Here is a 15,615-nt window from a genome sequence, read left to right as displayed (position 1 = left end):
ACCCCACGAGGTGATATCTTGCATGGAGCTCCCAGCCTAGGTCAATTGACAGTCAAGTTGATTTCTTCCACTTCCGAATAATTGCACCAAGAGTTGTCACCTTCTCATTCAGCTTCTTACTTATGGTTTTGTAGACCATTCCAGCCTTGTGTAGGTCAACAATTTTGTCCCTGACATCTTTAGACAGCTCTTTGGTCTTGCCCATGGTGGAGATGTTGGAGTGTCGCTGAGTCTGTGGGCAGGTGGCCTTTTATACAGGTGACAATTTGGGACAGGTGTCTCTCATGTAGGTAATGACCTCACTGAGATTAGGAGTTTGTCAATACTCTTCGGAAGCCAACATTGCTCATGTTTTTGGGTCAAATACTTATTTCCCTCAATGAAATGCGAAGAAATTTATATTTTTAATTTCATGTAATTTTCTCTATTATTTTTTTGATATTCTTTCTATCACTGTTAAAATAAAGCTGCCAAAAAAATCAGAGACTGTTCCTTATTTCTTAGTATGAAAACTTTCAAAATCAGTGGGGGATCAAATACTTATTTCCTCCACTGTATGTGTGTATCCGTGTGTACACCTGTGAGTAATTTATATAGGTGCGTGAATGTATATGTGCATGTATGATAATGTGTTTATGGAATGTATTGCATGTGCAGGCTTTGAAAACAATACCCCCCTAGGACAATAAAGATATCCTGCTTTGTGCTGAAAGTCAATTAGACACAAAGGCTGGTTAGACCAATATTAAATATGCGAGACATTTCGACACTGAGATTGATTTTCTGTAAATGTATAATTGATTTACACATACTTGTTTTTTTTTCTGTCTCAGTATCTCTTCCCAGATGCTGCTGTGGAGAAGTCATCAGAAAATAGCAGGAATAAAACAGCACAGTCAAATGCCTGTGGGAAAGCCGAGCAAAATCAAAACTCTGACCATGTATGCTTACCCTTTTACCACATACTCTGACAGTTTGACTGGGGTGCCAGCTAGCTGATGTCTAAGATTTCAGTAATGTAATTTTTTTCAAGAGTCAAGGATGAATGTTTTGAATAAATGAATAAGGAATGGTATGTATAATATTCACTTTGACACACTACAGAACCATAAAAAGAACTACAGCCATTGCTGAAGCATTACAAACTGCAAACAGTGGGATATGGCATTTCACTAAAAACAACACTTAAATGGCAATGATAACAAATTTCGCAAACTTTTGAAAAGTGTTTGCACAAATTCCCGAAGTTATTTTTCTATAGACATAATGACCATTGCATACAAACCACTCTCTCCATCATAAGTCTGCTTTATCAATAAACAAAAAACAATCCCCTGTGTTGCCAGAGAAGATGAAAAGAAGGAGTCACTACACCACTCGTAATGTGGTGTCAGGATGCCACTGTGCATTCACATATAGTAGATAGTTGCATTCCTTGTGGTCAGTCAGTCACTCAAAGCTTTAGCTTTTTTTTTTTGTTGTTGTTGTTTTTAGTATCTCCCTGTCGCCCTATGTCCAGAACCTATTTCTCCAACTGAAGTCAGCACCCTGTGACAGTCTGACCTACCGGCTGGCACTATGTGTGTGTCTGGTCAACTACAACCATGGTGGGCTGCGGGCTGTCGCCCACCTCTGGCAGGAGTTTGTCCTAGAGTTGCGCTACCGCTGGGAAAACAACTACCTCATTTACGGGTGGGTATGACATACACCTGGGCTGCTCTTAGGCTTGTTTAAAAAAACTCTATTGCAATAGCACCTTATATATGGTTTAACATTTTCACATCTACATCTCAAAGAGCATTGTGAGAACTGCCTTGTACCTTGTCCTGTTTTACAAGAAAAAGCTGTCATTTTTGTGACGTTTTCATCTCCACCTATTTTGAGTATTCAAACAAAATACAAAAATCAAAATGTAAATACAACAAAGACACAAGGCATATACAAAGTAATTATTTTTGCAAGGATGCACGAGTTGAAGCACTGGTTGAAGCAGTTCAAGAAGTAGTTATTGTAGTTGCTTAGTCTGTTAATGGAGTCATGTTCACTCATATTCATCTTCTCCATATGTTTCATAATCTGCAGACTGGCTGGTGGACCTCCTGATCTTCGCTGTTGTCTTTTACATCAGAAGCTCCAGGTACCCATTTGTACAAAATGCACGCAATGCGTGTTTGACCCATAAGCATAGATGAAATTATTTAAAAATGCACAAGACAAATAACTCAGTGGCTGTGGTTATTCTTGGCAGACATGTGGCACTGGCAGGGGAAAAAAAAGAGTCGATAAGGCCAGCTTTTTACTTATTCAATTACTAATTTCATTGTGTTTCCAGTTATTTATTTTACACAATAATTATACATGTAAATGCAACAAATGTAACTGGAAAAAGAAATATCTAAAATTTGCTAACAATTGACCTAATTTCATTCATAGTGACAGAGAAAAGACTATGTAGCGCCATAGGCAAGATCTTAAACTCCTGTCGGTGTGTAAATGATGTGCACAGTTGTTTTCAAAAACAAAAAGTTGCATTTAGTTTGTCACATCAGGATACATTTAAAATTGCACAATAATGCATAAATGCTATGAGAAAAGCAGAACAGCCACTTAAACTGGCTATAATAATCCCTTTAATGCCATAAAACTTGTTTCAATTATTCAGAGGAAACTTGATTTAAAGATTTGCTTCAAGTGAAAAAAGTTGTCAACTACATAAATTATGTCACTTGTTAGGTCCAGTTGTGTCAAAAGATATGGCACTTTCTATGTCTGTAAAACATCATAAACATCTGTACAACCTGCTTACAGTACTGTATAATTATAGCTATAAGCACACATAAATGTTCAGAATGTTTTATAAAAACAATCAACACATTATAAAGACTCGTGTAATCCTTGCAAGGTCATGTACCTTAGCATACTCGTGTCCTTCCAATGTTATGTGCACTTAAAGCACCCCCCTGTGTTCTAAAGAGCTTTTCTTCATTGTGAGATTAATAAAGTCTTATCTTTTTTGGGAGGATCATAGTTTACTATAATTCTCATAGTTGTAATACATATAATAATTTTGTAATGCATTAAAATGACTGTTGTAATGCATTATAATGTAATCACATCCTCTAAGCGGCCATTGGGTGCTTTAAGTGAAGTAATGAAATTCCTGAAGTACAGACAGATGTAGCACATAACAAAGAGGTTACTGCAACTGCAAATGGTCATCGTTTGCTTTTAGTAAAATGGAAAAAATATCATTAAATCTGTGCAAAAACAACACAAAATGTAAAGTCAATATATTTGTTTAACTGCTCATAATAGACAAAGAATTGAGTACTCCATTTGGACACAGAAAGGGAACACTAAAATAACACATCCTAGATCTGAATGAATGAAATATTCTTATTAAATACTTCTTTACATAGTTGAATGTGCTGATGGCAAAATCACATTATTATTTAAATTTAATTATCAATGGAAATTAAATTTATTAATCTATGGAGGTCTAGATTTGGAGTCACACTCAAAATTAAACTGGAAAAGCACACTACAAGCTGATCCAACTGTGATGTCATGTCCTTCAAACAAGTCAAAATGAGGCTCAGTAGTGTGTGTGGCCTTCACGTGCCTGTATGACCTTCCTACAATGCTTGGGCATGCTCCTGATGAGGTGGGGGAAAGTCTCCTGAGGGATCTCCTCCCAGACCTGGACTAAAGCATCTGCCAACTCCTGGACAGTCTGTGGTGCAACGTGGCATTGGTGGATGGAGTGAGACATGATGTCCCAGATGTGCTCAATTGGATTCAGGTCTGGGGAACGGGTAGGCCAGTCCATAGCACCAATGCCTTCGCCTTGCAGGAACTTCTGACACACTCCAGCCACATGAGGTCTAGTATTGTCTTGCATTAGGAGGAACCCAGGGCCAAACACCTTGGTTTCAGAAGTCGTCTGAGGATCTCATCTCAGTACCTAATGGCAGTCAGGCTACCTCTGGCGAGCACATGGAAGGCTGTGCGGCCCCCCAAAGAAATGCCACCCCACACCATTACTGACCCACTGCCAAACCGGTCATGCTGGAGGATGTTGCAGGCAGCAGAACATTCTCCAAGGAGTCTCCAGACTCTGTCACGTCTGTCACATGTGTTCAGTGTGAACCTGCTTTCATCTGTGAAGAGCACAGGGCGCTAGTGGCGAATTTGCCAATCTTGGTGTTCTCTGGCAAACACCAAACGTCCTGCACGGTGTTGGGCTGTAAGCACAACCCCCACCTGTGTACATTGGGCCCTCATACCACCCTCATGGAGGCTGTTTCTGACCGTTTGAGCAGACATATGCACATTTGTGGCCTGCTGGAGGTCATTTTGCAGGGCTTTAGCAGGGCTACTCCTGTTCCTCCTTGCACAAAGGCGGAGGTAGCTTTTCTGCTGCTGGGTTGTTGCCCTCCTACGGCCTCCTCCACATCTCCTGATGTACTGGCCTGTCTCCTGATAGCGCCTCTATGCTCTGGACACTACGCTGACACAGCTCGCATTGATGTGCCATCCTGGATGAGCTGCACTACCTGAGCCACTTGTGTGGGTTGTAGACTCTGTATCATGCTACCACTAGAGTGAAAGTGACCAAAACATCAGGCAGAAAGCATAGGAACTGAGAAGCGGTCTGTGGTCACCACCTGAAGAACCTGAATGCTGTGTCAAACAGTATATATATATATGTGTGTGTGTGTGTGTGTGTGTATATATATATATCACACACACACTTTATTAACTCCTTAAAAAAAACATGTGAATCCATGCACTGGTACACTGTTAACATTTCAGCGGTATGTAATGTCATTAACGAATACGCTTGCAACACTACTGTCCCTGTCATCTGCTGGCAACACCTCTTTTTTGCCCATGTGACAAACTCATCATTCACTTTCATTCCTTTTGAGGACCAAGTCTGATACTGGAATGGTGTAAAAATAAAAAAAAGAGAGATAGGTGAGGTTCAGTGACACTCACGTATGTTGTACTTTGTTATGTCGTAAATCAGGCAGTCAAGAATACTGCATGTTTGATTTCTGCCTAACCACTCCTCCCATTCAATCCCTTTTGGGTGTTCTTTTAATAGCTTTGTTGTATGAATCACTCCGTGGCAGATAACATCAGTTTCAAGGCTGCTGAATATTTTCAACTTTCATTTGTGCTTGCTATTGCAAAATAGAAGTTGAATCAGAGTTCCAATTTAACATCTTGTCATTTTATGTTTATGCACTTGTTCAAATGTACATATGTAGGAGAATTCGTTGGAGGAGAAGTGGGGCGAATTGCACTCTTAAATAGTCATTAATGAAGTCTTTGACTGCAAAAGTGTGATTAAGCCTCTGAAAAACATAGAACGACCTTTTTCCCACATATCATCCTTCATATCATTAAGGTTTTCAGCTCATTGCTGTTTCTAGCAGTGGCACCACTTGCGCTTTGTATAATGGTTATGTTCTGTATGAGTAAAAATGTAAGGAACATTAAGGTGTGAGAGATCATTTTAACAACAAGAGGGAGACAGCAATGTTAAGTATTCATGTCTGACAAAGGCTTGAATTCCTGCATAGATGCTGAACTGCTGCATTGAGAGGAAGAGGGCCAGAGATGAAGCTCGCAAGGTGCTGGAAGGAAGCAACGAGAGAGAGTGCAGGGTGTTCGGTGGCTGCCAGAACACCCGGCCTGTACCAGAGTCTTTGACGGCAACAATAACTGCATCCACCTCAACAAGGGAGGTGTCCCCAGGGAAGTCCTGGGACTCATGGAGCGACAGTGAGGATGAGTTCTTTGAGTGCCTGAGTGACCAGGGAGAGATAGAAGCTCCACAAACTGAAGGAGAAAAGGATGACAGTAAAAGTAAAGCAGAGGGTAGGCTTCACCCCTATAATGACATGACTCTGCTCAACTCTAACGAGCCTCTCTACGTTCCTGTCACACAGGTCAGGATCTCTCTGTGTCTGTCTCTTTCACTCACTCATCCAAGTCTTTGGTTTAAATGAATATGTATCAGATACTTCCAAATACAGATATACAACATAAAGTTATATATATATATATAGCTTCATGTACTACAGATATAATGATATGATGTTTGTTTTTTGTGCTTGTCTTTTTAAATCACTACTGTGTTGATTGGTCAAAGCATTCAAGATTTTAGCTATAATTTAAAAAAAGAGAACTCATTATTCTTGGAGATACTCCACTGGCCAGTTTGCAAAAGCTGCTGTTATATGCTACATACATGCTTATCTTTAATATGAGGGTTGCTTTACATTTTTCCACTCTCTCTTAATACAATACTTATAATGCCCATAAAATACATCCTTTCTTGAAGCAATTTCAATGTCAGTGATGGGCTTCAAAATCCATAGTCCTTCCTTTGTGCACAATGTATTTGGAATTTCAGCTGTATCCAATATGAGGTATCAGCAGTCTGAATTAGACAAATCTTATTTTCCCTCTGCTGCGACTTGGCAAGGAAACTTTGTTTATGGAAAATTGAACATGAAAAGTTGTATCTCTAGAAGACACGGACATGATTTGTCTATCCCAGACTGCCTGACTCTCATTAGCTTCAGCTGAACCTATGAATGCATTCTTCCATAGAATGAGAAACACTCCAGGCTGCACTCATTTAATTAGCTGATCTCAGTCTTCAGCTGATAGCTAAGTGATCCCTTGATGTTGATTGGTTGGCCTGGTGTGCTCCTTCCTTTATAAAGTAGTTCGGACATGCTTGGGCCAGTGGAACAATTACAGCAACTCTTTCCAATTCATATGCGTCAGTATTGTTTATAGAGAGACTTGTGAACCTGTCTTGTAATGAGAAAATCTCCGCACAAAAATGTGCAGTATCACATTGTATCACATGGAATCCAATAGTTCCAAGTTTATTAACAGTGTATCACTGTAATTCTTAGTGAATAGAAGTACAGTGATGCTGCTTCGTGTGTGTTTGACTTTCAGGAACCTGCTCCCATGACAGAGGATCTGTTAGAGGAGCAGTCAGAGGTGCTGGCCAAACTGGGCACATCAGCTGAAGGCACCCACCTCCGTGCCCGGATGCAGAGTGCCTGTCTGCTCTCTGACATGGAGTCCTTTAAGGTGAGAGAGGCAGACTTACACACATTCAAACTGTACATGTGCTGTATTTATCTAATAGTAGCAGGAGGCTGGAGTTCAAGTTTGCATGACTTTCGTGTGTGTGTGTTTCTGCATTGTGCATCTGTATCCTCATTGCATATACATTTGCAGGAGGTTGGTGCAAATAATAGACATATTTAGGTTGATTATACATTCTGCTAGACTTACTGAGGTTGCAGTAAGTCCAGTGCAGATGGAATTCATAAGACCCACAAGGAAGGTAATAGGACAAGGTAGGACAAGAAAGGTGAATTAAATGACTAATAACTGACTATTAGAAACAAAATTAAGCTATATTAAGCGGCTTCTCTCTCTCTCATTGTGACAGAGTTTTTGTGTTTTTCGTCGTGCGAGTCACAGTGTCTTTGTTCGTCTTCGTCGCGTCTACCTGTCTACAAGCACACATATAGTCGGGAGTTTTTACTAAATGTCGACAGGACCAGTTTTCACAAGCTAAACCCCGTGCAAGAGGAAGAGCTACGAGACTGCGGTCTGCTCTGGAGGCCTACTACAACACCGTCCCCGAGTCCTGCACCTCGCCCACAGTGGAGGCGACACAAGCGGCGTCAGAGGAAGCAGATACGGGGTAAGCGCGGAGGTATCCAAGCCAGGCTAGCAGCTAGCCCACACAAGCCGGCTATCCCCACCATCATGCTGGCCAACGTACGCTCTTTGGACAATAAACTGGACTACCTACGCCTTCTACAGACAACCCAGAAGTCTGCGGGAGAGTGCTGTGTGTATGTTTTCACGGAAACTTGGCTCAACAACAACGTAACAGACCACGCCATTCAGCTCGAGCGGCTAACCTGCTATCGAGCAGACACAGCTCTCGCTGAGGGAGGTAAGGCACGCGGCGGAGGACTCTGTGTTTACATCAACAATGACTGGTGTCGTGACGCTGTTGTGATCTGCAAGCACTGCTCACTACTGGTGGAGTTTATGGTCATAAAATGCTGACCCTTTTACCTCCCGAGGGAGTTTACAGCCATACTGCTTGTGGCTGTTTACATCCCTCCGAGCTCCAATGAAAACAACAGGAGCGAGGCATTGAATGAACTGTACCAACACGTCAGTGAGCAGCAGACTGCCCACCCAGATGCCTTCCTCATCCTGGCTGGGGATTTCAACCATGCAGACCCAAAGAGGATGTTTCCGAAGCTATACAAACACGTAGACTTTCCAACACTTGGACATAACACACTGGACCAGGTTTACACCACCCAGAGAGGAGCTTACAAGGCCCTTCCCCTCCCCCACCTCGGCACCTCTGACCACATCACTGTTATACTAATGCCAGCATACAGACCACTGATTAAAGTCACCAAACCAGTTCTGAAAGAGGTGCGAGTGTGGCCTGAAGGGTCTTTGGAGGAACTTCAGGACTGTTTTAACACCACAAACTGGGACGTGTTTAAACAGGGTGCCACCTACAACAACATCACCGACCTCCAGGAGTACACAGACGTCGTCACTGCTTACATCACCAAATGCATCGATGATGTAACAGTAACAAAGACCATCACTGTCCGGGCCAATCAAAAGCCATGGCTGACAGGAGAGGTCCACAGGCTGCTGAAGGCCCGTAACACGGCCTTTAGAGAAGGAGACCAGGAGGGCCTGAGGACAGCCAGAGCCAACCTGTCACGCGGCATCAGAGAGGCCAAGAAAGTGTACTCCAGGAGGATAGCTCATTGCTTCAGCGACAGCAGGGATACACAGAGCCTGTGGCGAGGGATACAGACCATCACAGACTACAAACCCGGACCGCAGACCTGTGACAGCTCCACCTCCCTGCTAAATGAGCTAAATGACTTCTTGGCTCGCTTCGAAGCACACAACAGCACACCTGCACAAAAATCCCCATCCCCTCCCGGCGAACAGGTGCTGTCGCTGTCCCCTGACAGTGTGAGGAGGACACTCAGCAGGATCAACGCTCGCAAAGCTTCTGGTCCTGACAACATTCCTGGTCGCGTGCTAAGGGACTGTGCCGGAGAGCTCACGGATGTCTTCACAGACATCTTCAACATCTCGCTGAGCCAAGCTGTTGTCCCCACATGCTTCAAAACCACCACCATCATCCCTGTCCCGAAGAAGTCGTCGCCCTCCTGTTTCAACGACTGCTGTCCAGTAGCACTCACCCCCATCCTCATGAAGTGCTTCGAACGGCTAGTGTTGAAACACATCAAGACTGTCCTCCCACCCTCCCTGGACCCCTTCCAGTTTGCTTATCGGCCCAACCGCTCGACCGATGACGCCATCTCCACTGCCCTCCACTCAGGCCTCACACATCTGGACAAAAAAGACTCATACGTCAGAATGCTGTTCATAGACTTCAGCTCAGCATTCAACACAATCATCCCACAACAGCTCATCACAAAACTGGACCAGCTGGGATTAAACACCTCTCTGTGCAACTGGCTGCTGGACTTCCTGACTGGGAGACCTCAGGCAGTTTGGGTCGGCAGAAACCCATCCAGCACCACCACACTGAACACGGGGGCCCCCCAAGGATGTGTGCTGAGCCCCCTCCTCTTCACTCTGCTGACCCACGACTGCACACCGTCCCACAGCTCCAACCTCCTCGTCAAGTTCGCCGATGACACAACTGTGGTGGGTCTCATCAGCAACGACGACGAGGCGGACTACAGGAGCGAGGTGAGCCGCCTGGCCTTGTGGTGTGAACACAACAATCTCTCTCTGAATGTGGAGAAGACGAAGGAGATTGTTGTGGACTTCGGGAGAAGACGCCCCCAGTATGCCCCCCTTACCATCAATGATGCTACGGTGGAGAGGGTAAGCAGCACCAAATTCCTGGGTGTGCACGTCACTGAGGACTTCTCCTGGACCACCAACACCACATCGCTGGCCAAGAAAGCGAACCAGCGCCTCTACTTCCTCCGCAAACTGAGGAAAGCTAGAGCCCCGGCCCCCATCATGCACACCTTCTACAGAGGCACCATTGAGAGCATCCTGACCAGCAACATCACCGTGTGGTATGGCGCCTGCTCCACGTCCTGCAGGAAGAACCTCCAGCGCATTGTGAGAGCAGCCGAGAAGATCGTCGGTGCTTCTCTCCCATCCCTCCACGACCTCTACACCTCCCGCCTCACTCGCAAAGCCCTCTGCATTGCGAGAGACCCCACCCACCCGTCACACAGCCACTCACTTTGACTTTGACTTTGACTTTGACTTTGACTATCAGGCTTTTATTCGTGAACAGAACATCTGATTAATATAATGCAAAAGAATAGTTAATGGATAGTGAGGTTTGAATTCATTAGACTGGAATTTGAACTTGACCATCAATGGGGTGGATGGCAGCACAGTCATGAGTAAACGGGGTAAAGAGGGCTGGGCTGAGCAGCCCTGTGGCATGCCCGTGCTGAAGACCAGAGGGGATGATGTTGCGTTCCCTATTCTCACCACCTGAGGCCTGTTGGTGAAAAAGTCTCTGATTCAGTGGCACAGTGACGCAGGCAGACCTAAAGCATGTAGCTTCAGCGTTAGCTTGTCTGGGATGACGGTGTTGAAAGCTGAGCTAAAGTCTGCAAATAGCATCCTGACGTAGGTGTCGTGTAGGGCCGTGTGCAGGGTGATGGAGGCAGCATCCTCTGTGGACCAATTCACTCTGTAGGCGAACTGAAGGCTGTCTAGGTCTGTGGGGATGAAGCCTCTGATGTACCTGAGAATAATCCACTCAAAGCACTTCATGATTACCGGGGTCAGAGCAACAGGGCGGTAATCATTCAGGCAGGTGGCGGATGTCTTCTTAGGTACCGCTATGATGGTGGAGGACTTGAGGCACTCAGGAACCATAGACAGCTGCAGGGACAGGTTGAAAATGTCCAGGAACACTCCTGCTAGCTTCTCAGGGCATGTTCTCAAAGTCTGGTCCGGTCCTGTAGCTCTGCGGGTGTTGATCCTTCTCGGGGTGGATGTCACCTGGTGCTGCTGCAGGACAAGGGGCTGGTGCTGCTCCTCCAGCCGGGGTAGGTGTGTAGCTTCTCTGCAGCCTGATGTCGAGGCGGCAAAGAAGTTGTTTAAGGTGTCAGGAGTGTTAGGCTTGTAGTCTCTCATGGTTCTGATGTCTCCACATGTTCTGTGGGTTGTTGGTATTGAAGTGATCTTCATTTTTGTTTTTGTATCGGAGCTTAGCCTGCTTAATTCCTTTCTTCAGCTCTGCTTGAGCCCTGCTATAAGCCAGCCTGTCTCCAGCTCTGTAGGCAGTATCCCGGGCTTTCAGCAGGGACCGCACTGTGCTGTCCAGCCATGGTTTCTGGTTGGGAAACAGTGATGGTCTTAATAGGGAGGACAGCATCAGTTCAGAACTGAACATAGGACAATACAGATGGTCTATACTCCTCCAGGTCTGCCTCTTCTCTGAACACAGTCGTCTGTATGCTCAAAGCCGTCCTGAAGTGCAGAGGAGGCCTCCTCAATCCATATCTGTACTGTCCTGGTTGTCGGCTTTGTTCTGCAGGCCAGAGGCTTGTAGGCAGGAATAAGTTTCACTGAGATGTGGTCTGACATGCCCAGGTGTGGAGCAGCTGCAGCCTTGTAAGCAGAAGGGATGTTGCAGTAAACCTGATCCAAAATGTAACTGTCTGGTAGGAAAGTTTACGTACTTATGAAATGGGCCTTGGTTTATTTCGCCTGTGCACCACATCGTTGGCCTCAAGAGTGGCTCCTCATCCAAAGACGAGATGCTAGTGGTGTGAGCTTCCTTTACTTGATTGTAGATGTGTGATGTCCGTGACAGGTTCTCTGGAATGCTAATTCCCAGAAACCTGACACTGTGCACTGTGACAGTCGCATGTTAAAAATGTCAGTAATAACATCAACTATCTTATTTGCATTTTTTTTTATTTCACAGCCAGATGATATGGTCAAGATCTTAACATTAAACACTTGATATCAGGGAAACATTGTCCATCCATTTTTGACTGCATTTGAGCACCAAATATAATAAACAAAGAGTATGCCTTCCCCGGTCTTACCAGATTCTTGTGTTGTGATGTGAGCACAACAGTCTCTGATTCCCCATTGCTGAGTTGACCTGATTCTTATTTCACCCACTTTATTTCCTGTGAGATTGGCCAGACGTAGGATGGGTAGTGGAATATCCTTAGGCCCAACAGCTGGGTTATCTTAAATCTTATCCCAGCTGTCTCCCAGGTACGGTTCTTGGGGCGTTCGGACCACACGCAGTGGTGTTTGGTCCAGCAAGTCTGGCTGGATGGTTGGAATATGCTGTGAGCAGTAATACTCAGAAGGTCCGCTGCACTTAATCCCTGCCCTCCCTTTTCCAACATGAGTGTATTTCTGTCATAATAGGTGCTTCAGTAATAAAGCCAAATGACAACTACTATCTGCCATATATGCATGCACCTCTATCACCATGGCAACAGGTAAAGGGTCAACCAGCAAAGTATGCCTTACTAGCAGTTTGTCACTATTCACATTTATTATTGTCAGAAAACTGACAATTGCTTTGAAGTAGTGCCAGTTACTGAGTCATTCCAGCCTCTGCAGAATACATTTCCAGCAATTGTTTTACCACTTGGCTCATAACATGGCTTTTGATCAAGTTGTCTTTGAGCTCATGGTGATAGACACATTTGTATTACTGAAATAAAACGGTTTCCCTGTCTCTCAACAGGCAGCCAACCCTGGTTGTGTTCTGGAGGACTTTGTGCGCTGGTACTCACCTAGGGATTACGTAGAGGAGAATGTAGTTGATGAGAGGGGTAACACAGTGGTGAAAGGTGATCTTAGTGCCAGGATGAAGATCCCCGGCAACATGTGGGGAGAGGCTTGGGAGACAGCCAGAGTTATACCTGCACGCCGCCAGAGAAGGCTTTTTGATGACACTAAGGAAGCCGAAAAGGTAATCTCAGGTGACCTGGATGATACATCTACCGCTGACATCAAAAGTCACTGACTCAATTATGTTTATTAGTATGTTCAGAAAAAGCCTTGCCCAGGCTGGCTATGCCTGTTACCCCTAGAGCTGAACCTAAAAAGTGCCCTTTCTCAGGTCTTGCTGAGAGTCATGCTAGTCTTTGCAGACATAACAAATGTATCTGACAGATAGCAGGAAGAAGCAAAGGCAGAGGAATGGGAGAAACTAAACCTGCGTTTTGACTGTCTTTTCAGGTTCTGCACTATTTGGCAGTGCAGAAACCTGCAGATGTGACCCGCCATCTCCTACCCTGCATTCTCCATGCTGCTATTCTGAAGCTGAAGGAGGAAGGTGGGTGAAAGTGGTTTGTTTTCATTACCAAAACATAATATTAAATTAAGAATTCAAGACAAGACGCAGCATTTTTGCTTTTTTTATAGATTACCTTGAACATAATTGACACCATTTGTGTCAAAAATGACACACCTTCTTCTCAGTCATAACACTGCCAAATCACTAAACAAAGGCATCATATACATACTTCTGCAATGCCCTATTGATGCTGATATTAGAAATCATTGAAAAAAGATGTTCCTTTTATTTTCAGTCTCATAATCATCGCATTTACAAGATTTCAACACTATCAAAGGTAAATGAGTAGAAATTTCTCTACAGTCAGTATTATAGTGTGAACAGGACGTTTTAGAAGCTATTTCGACATAGCATGAATACATCTAAAATGTAGCAGCCGCTCGTCTATCAAGAACTAAACACAGCTGAATTTGGCGATTGACCAGATTGATCAGAATTGAGTATTCAAGAGTGCCATGTTCTAATAAAAATTAAACGCTCAAATGCAGCACCCCCAGTTACAGCGCTGAAGTTGTTCAACATCATATTACATTTGATGCAATGGGCTCATTTCCACTATAAAAGAGTGGACACAAATCAGAACCCTTCTAACTACCAAGACATCTGTGTTGGCAGTTGTCTAGCAAAAAATGTTTCTGTAAATGTACTATAAATTAAAGAATACCGGATTACACCACCAACCTCCAAAAACACTGCACCACCAACCCTTCACACTCTAACAAACAACCATTAACAGCAAAAATTATTATAACAAATTATTTACTTGTTTTATGGATTTCCGCAACGCTTTTCTACTTTATTTGGCTCAATTACAGACTTCAGCATTGTGGTATAGGGGGCAAAATGTATGAATCTATTTAGAAAATGCATATACTGTGAAAATTGGAGACTAAAACACTGAATTCTTGACCCAGAAAAGAGGTATTTATCAGGGTTGCAATGTAAGCAAACTTCATTTAATTTGTATATAAATTAACTTACTGCTCCTGGCTTCTTCCTCCAAGATAGATAGGGGAAGTCTGTGTTTTACACTGATGACCATTGTGCTGTCTCCTACTGAACAAGGACTACAACAACAGATAGATATAGTAGAAAGCTACTGTCAGAACTAGGCCCTAGCAGTACACATGAAGAAAGCATATGTAATTGTTTTTCAAAAATGCTCCAGATGTCGAGAGAAAAACATCAGTTTACAAATTGGTTGATGAATACTCATAAAATAGAACATAATATCTCTGTGTCATTGTTTAGATTGTATAGTTTTTATTTATTTCTTTTTTAATATATGTCCTGTCACAGAGGTTCAGAGTAACAAAATTTCGATTCTCTGTTTGTCTTGTACATACTGCAGAATTGACAATAAAGCTGATTTTGACTTTGAAATATAGTATACGATAACAGCACCAGTTTCAGCTGCTTCAAGATGGCACTAATTGCACTTATCGAAAAAGCTTGAGGAGCTCTAAATGTAATAAATTCAATTCAATTCAAATTTAATTACTGGTTGTATGTTTATTTATATAATTCACAACCGAAGTTGTCTCAGGACACTTTTCATATAGAGCGCCTATAAACCAAACTCTTTATACAGGTATGCATACAGATGGCGAGGGAGATAGGAACAGAGCAGCTCTGTGTGTCATTGGAAGTCCCCCGGCAGTCGAATCCTATGTCAGTATAACTAGGGACTGGTCAAAGGCAAGCCTGAGCCAGCCCTAACTGTAAATCATCACTCAGTAATCATACCTTTGCCCGTTGGGATAAATATTCAGCTGGATCTTTATATGCAAAATTCTGTAGATGCAGTTTACATGTAAATAGAAAAAGCCCAACAAATGCATGCAGAGCAGAATTAGGCATATACCCACTGAAAATTAAAATTTTTAATCACCTTAAATCCAGCCCACTCTACACCCTCCATTCCAAGGCATTTCAAACAAGTGTTGACACCAGAAAAGATTGCTTTGTCAGCCAGTGTTGAGACAAACTGCCCCATGTTGTCTTGACAACACTGCTTTTCAAACACTAAACAGAGGACACAAAAGTCTAACACAATGTAAAGAAACCTATTTGGAACATTGAAAAGAAGAAACTAAAAGCCAAAGTATATTATAACGTTATCTGGCCCTAAAAAGAGGTTATAAATTGGCAGAATATTTCTACCATCAGAGATA

At 43.4% G+C, this 15,615-nt stretch overlaps 1 protein-coding gene across 3 annotated transcripts in view; it reads left to right on the top strand.

Annotated features, from left to right (window-relative positions):
- The window catches only part of rab3gap1 (RAB3 GTPase activating protein subunit 1), a 78,766-nt gene that overhangs the window by 43,181 nt on the left and 19,970 nt on the right, over window positions 1–15,615 (top strand). For all 3 annotated transcript variants that reach the window (XR_006007873.1, XM_041962331.1, XM_041962332.1), the window contains 7 exons: window positions 834–941; window positions 1,520–1,692; window positions 2,083–2,137; window positions 5,592–5,960; window positions 6,988–7,125; window positions 12,827–13,054; window positions 13,324–13,420. Coding sequence is in view for 2 of the 3 variants with exons in the window: in XM_041962331.1 (XP_041818265.1) it covers window positions 834–941; window positions 1,520–1,692; window positions 2,083–2,137; window positions 5,592–5,960; window positions 6,988–7,125; window positions 12,827–13,054; window positions 13,324–13,420 (1,168 nt within the window). In the remaining variant the exon portion in view is untranslated. The remainder of the gene's footprint in view (window positions 1–833; window positions 942–1,519; window positions 1,693–2,082; window positions 2,138–5,591; window positions 5,961–6,987; window positions 7,126–12,826; window positions 13,055–13,323; window positions 13,421–15,615) is intronic.

Source organism: Chelmon rostratus, chromosome 21 (genome assembly GCF_017976325.1).
Source record: "Chelmon rostratus isolate fCheRos1 chromosome 21, fCheRos1.pri, whole genome shotgun sequence".
Lineage (NCBI taxonomy): Eukaryota > Metazoa > Chordata > Actinopteri > Chaetodontiformes > Chaetodontidae > Chelmon > Chelmon rostratus.
Note: the sequence above shows the minus strand (reverse complement) of the source record. Positions and strands in the feature narration are given on the sequence as shown.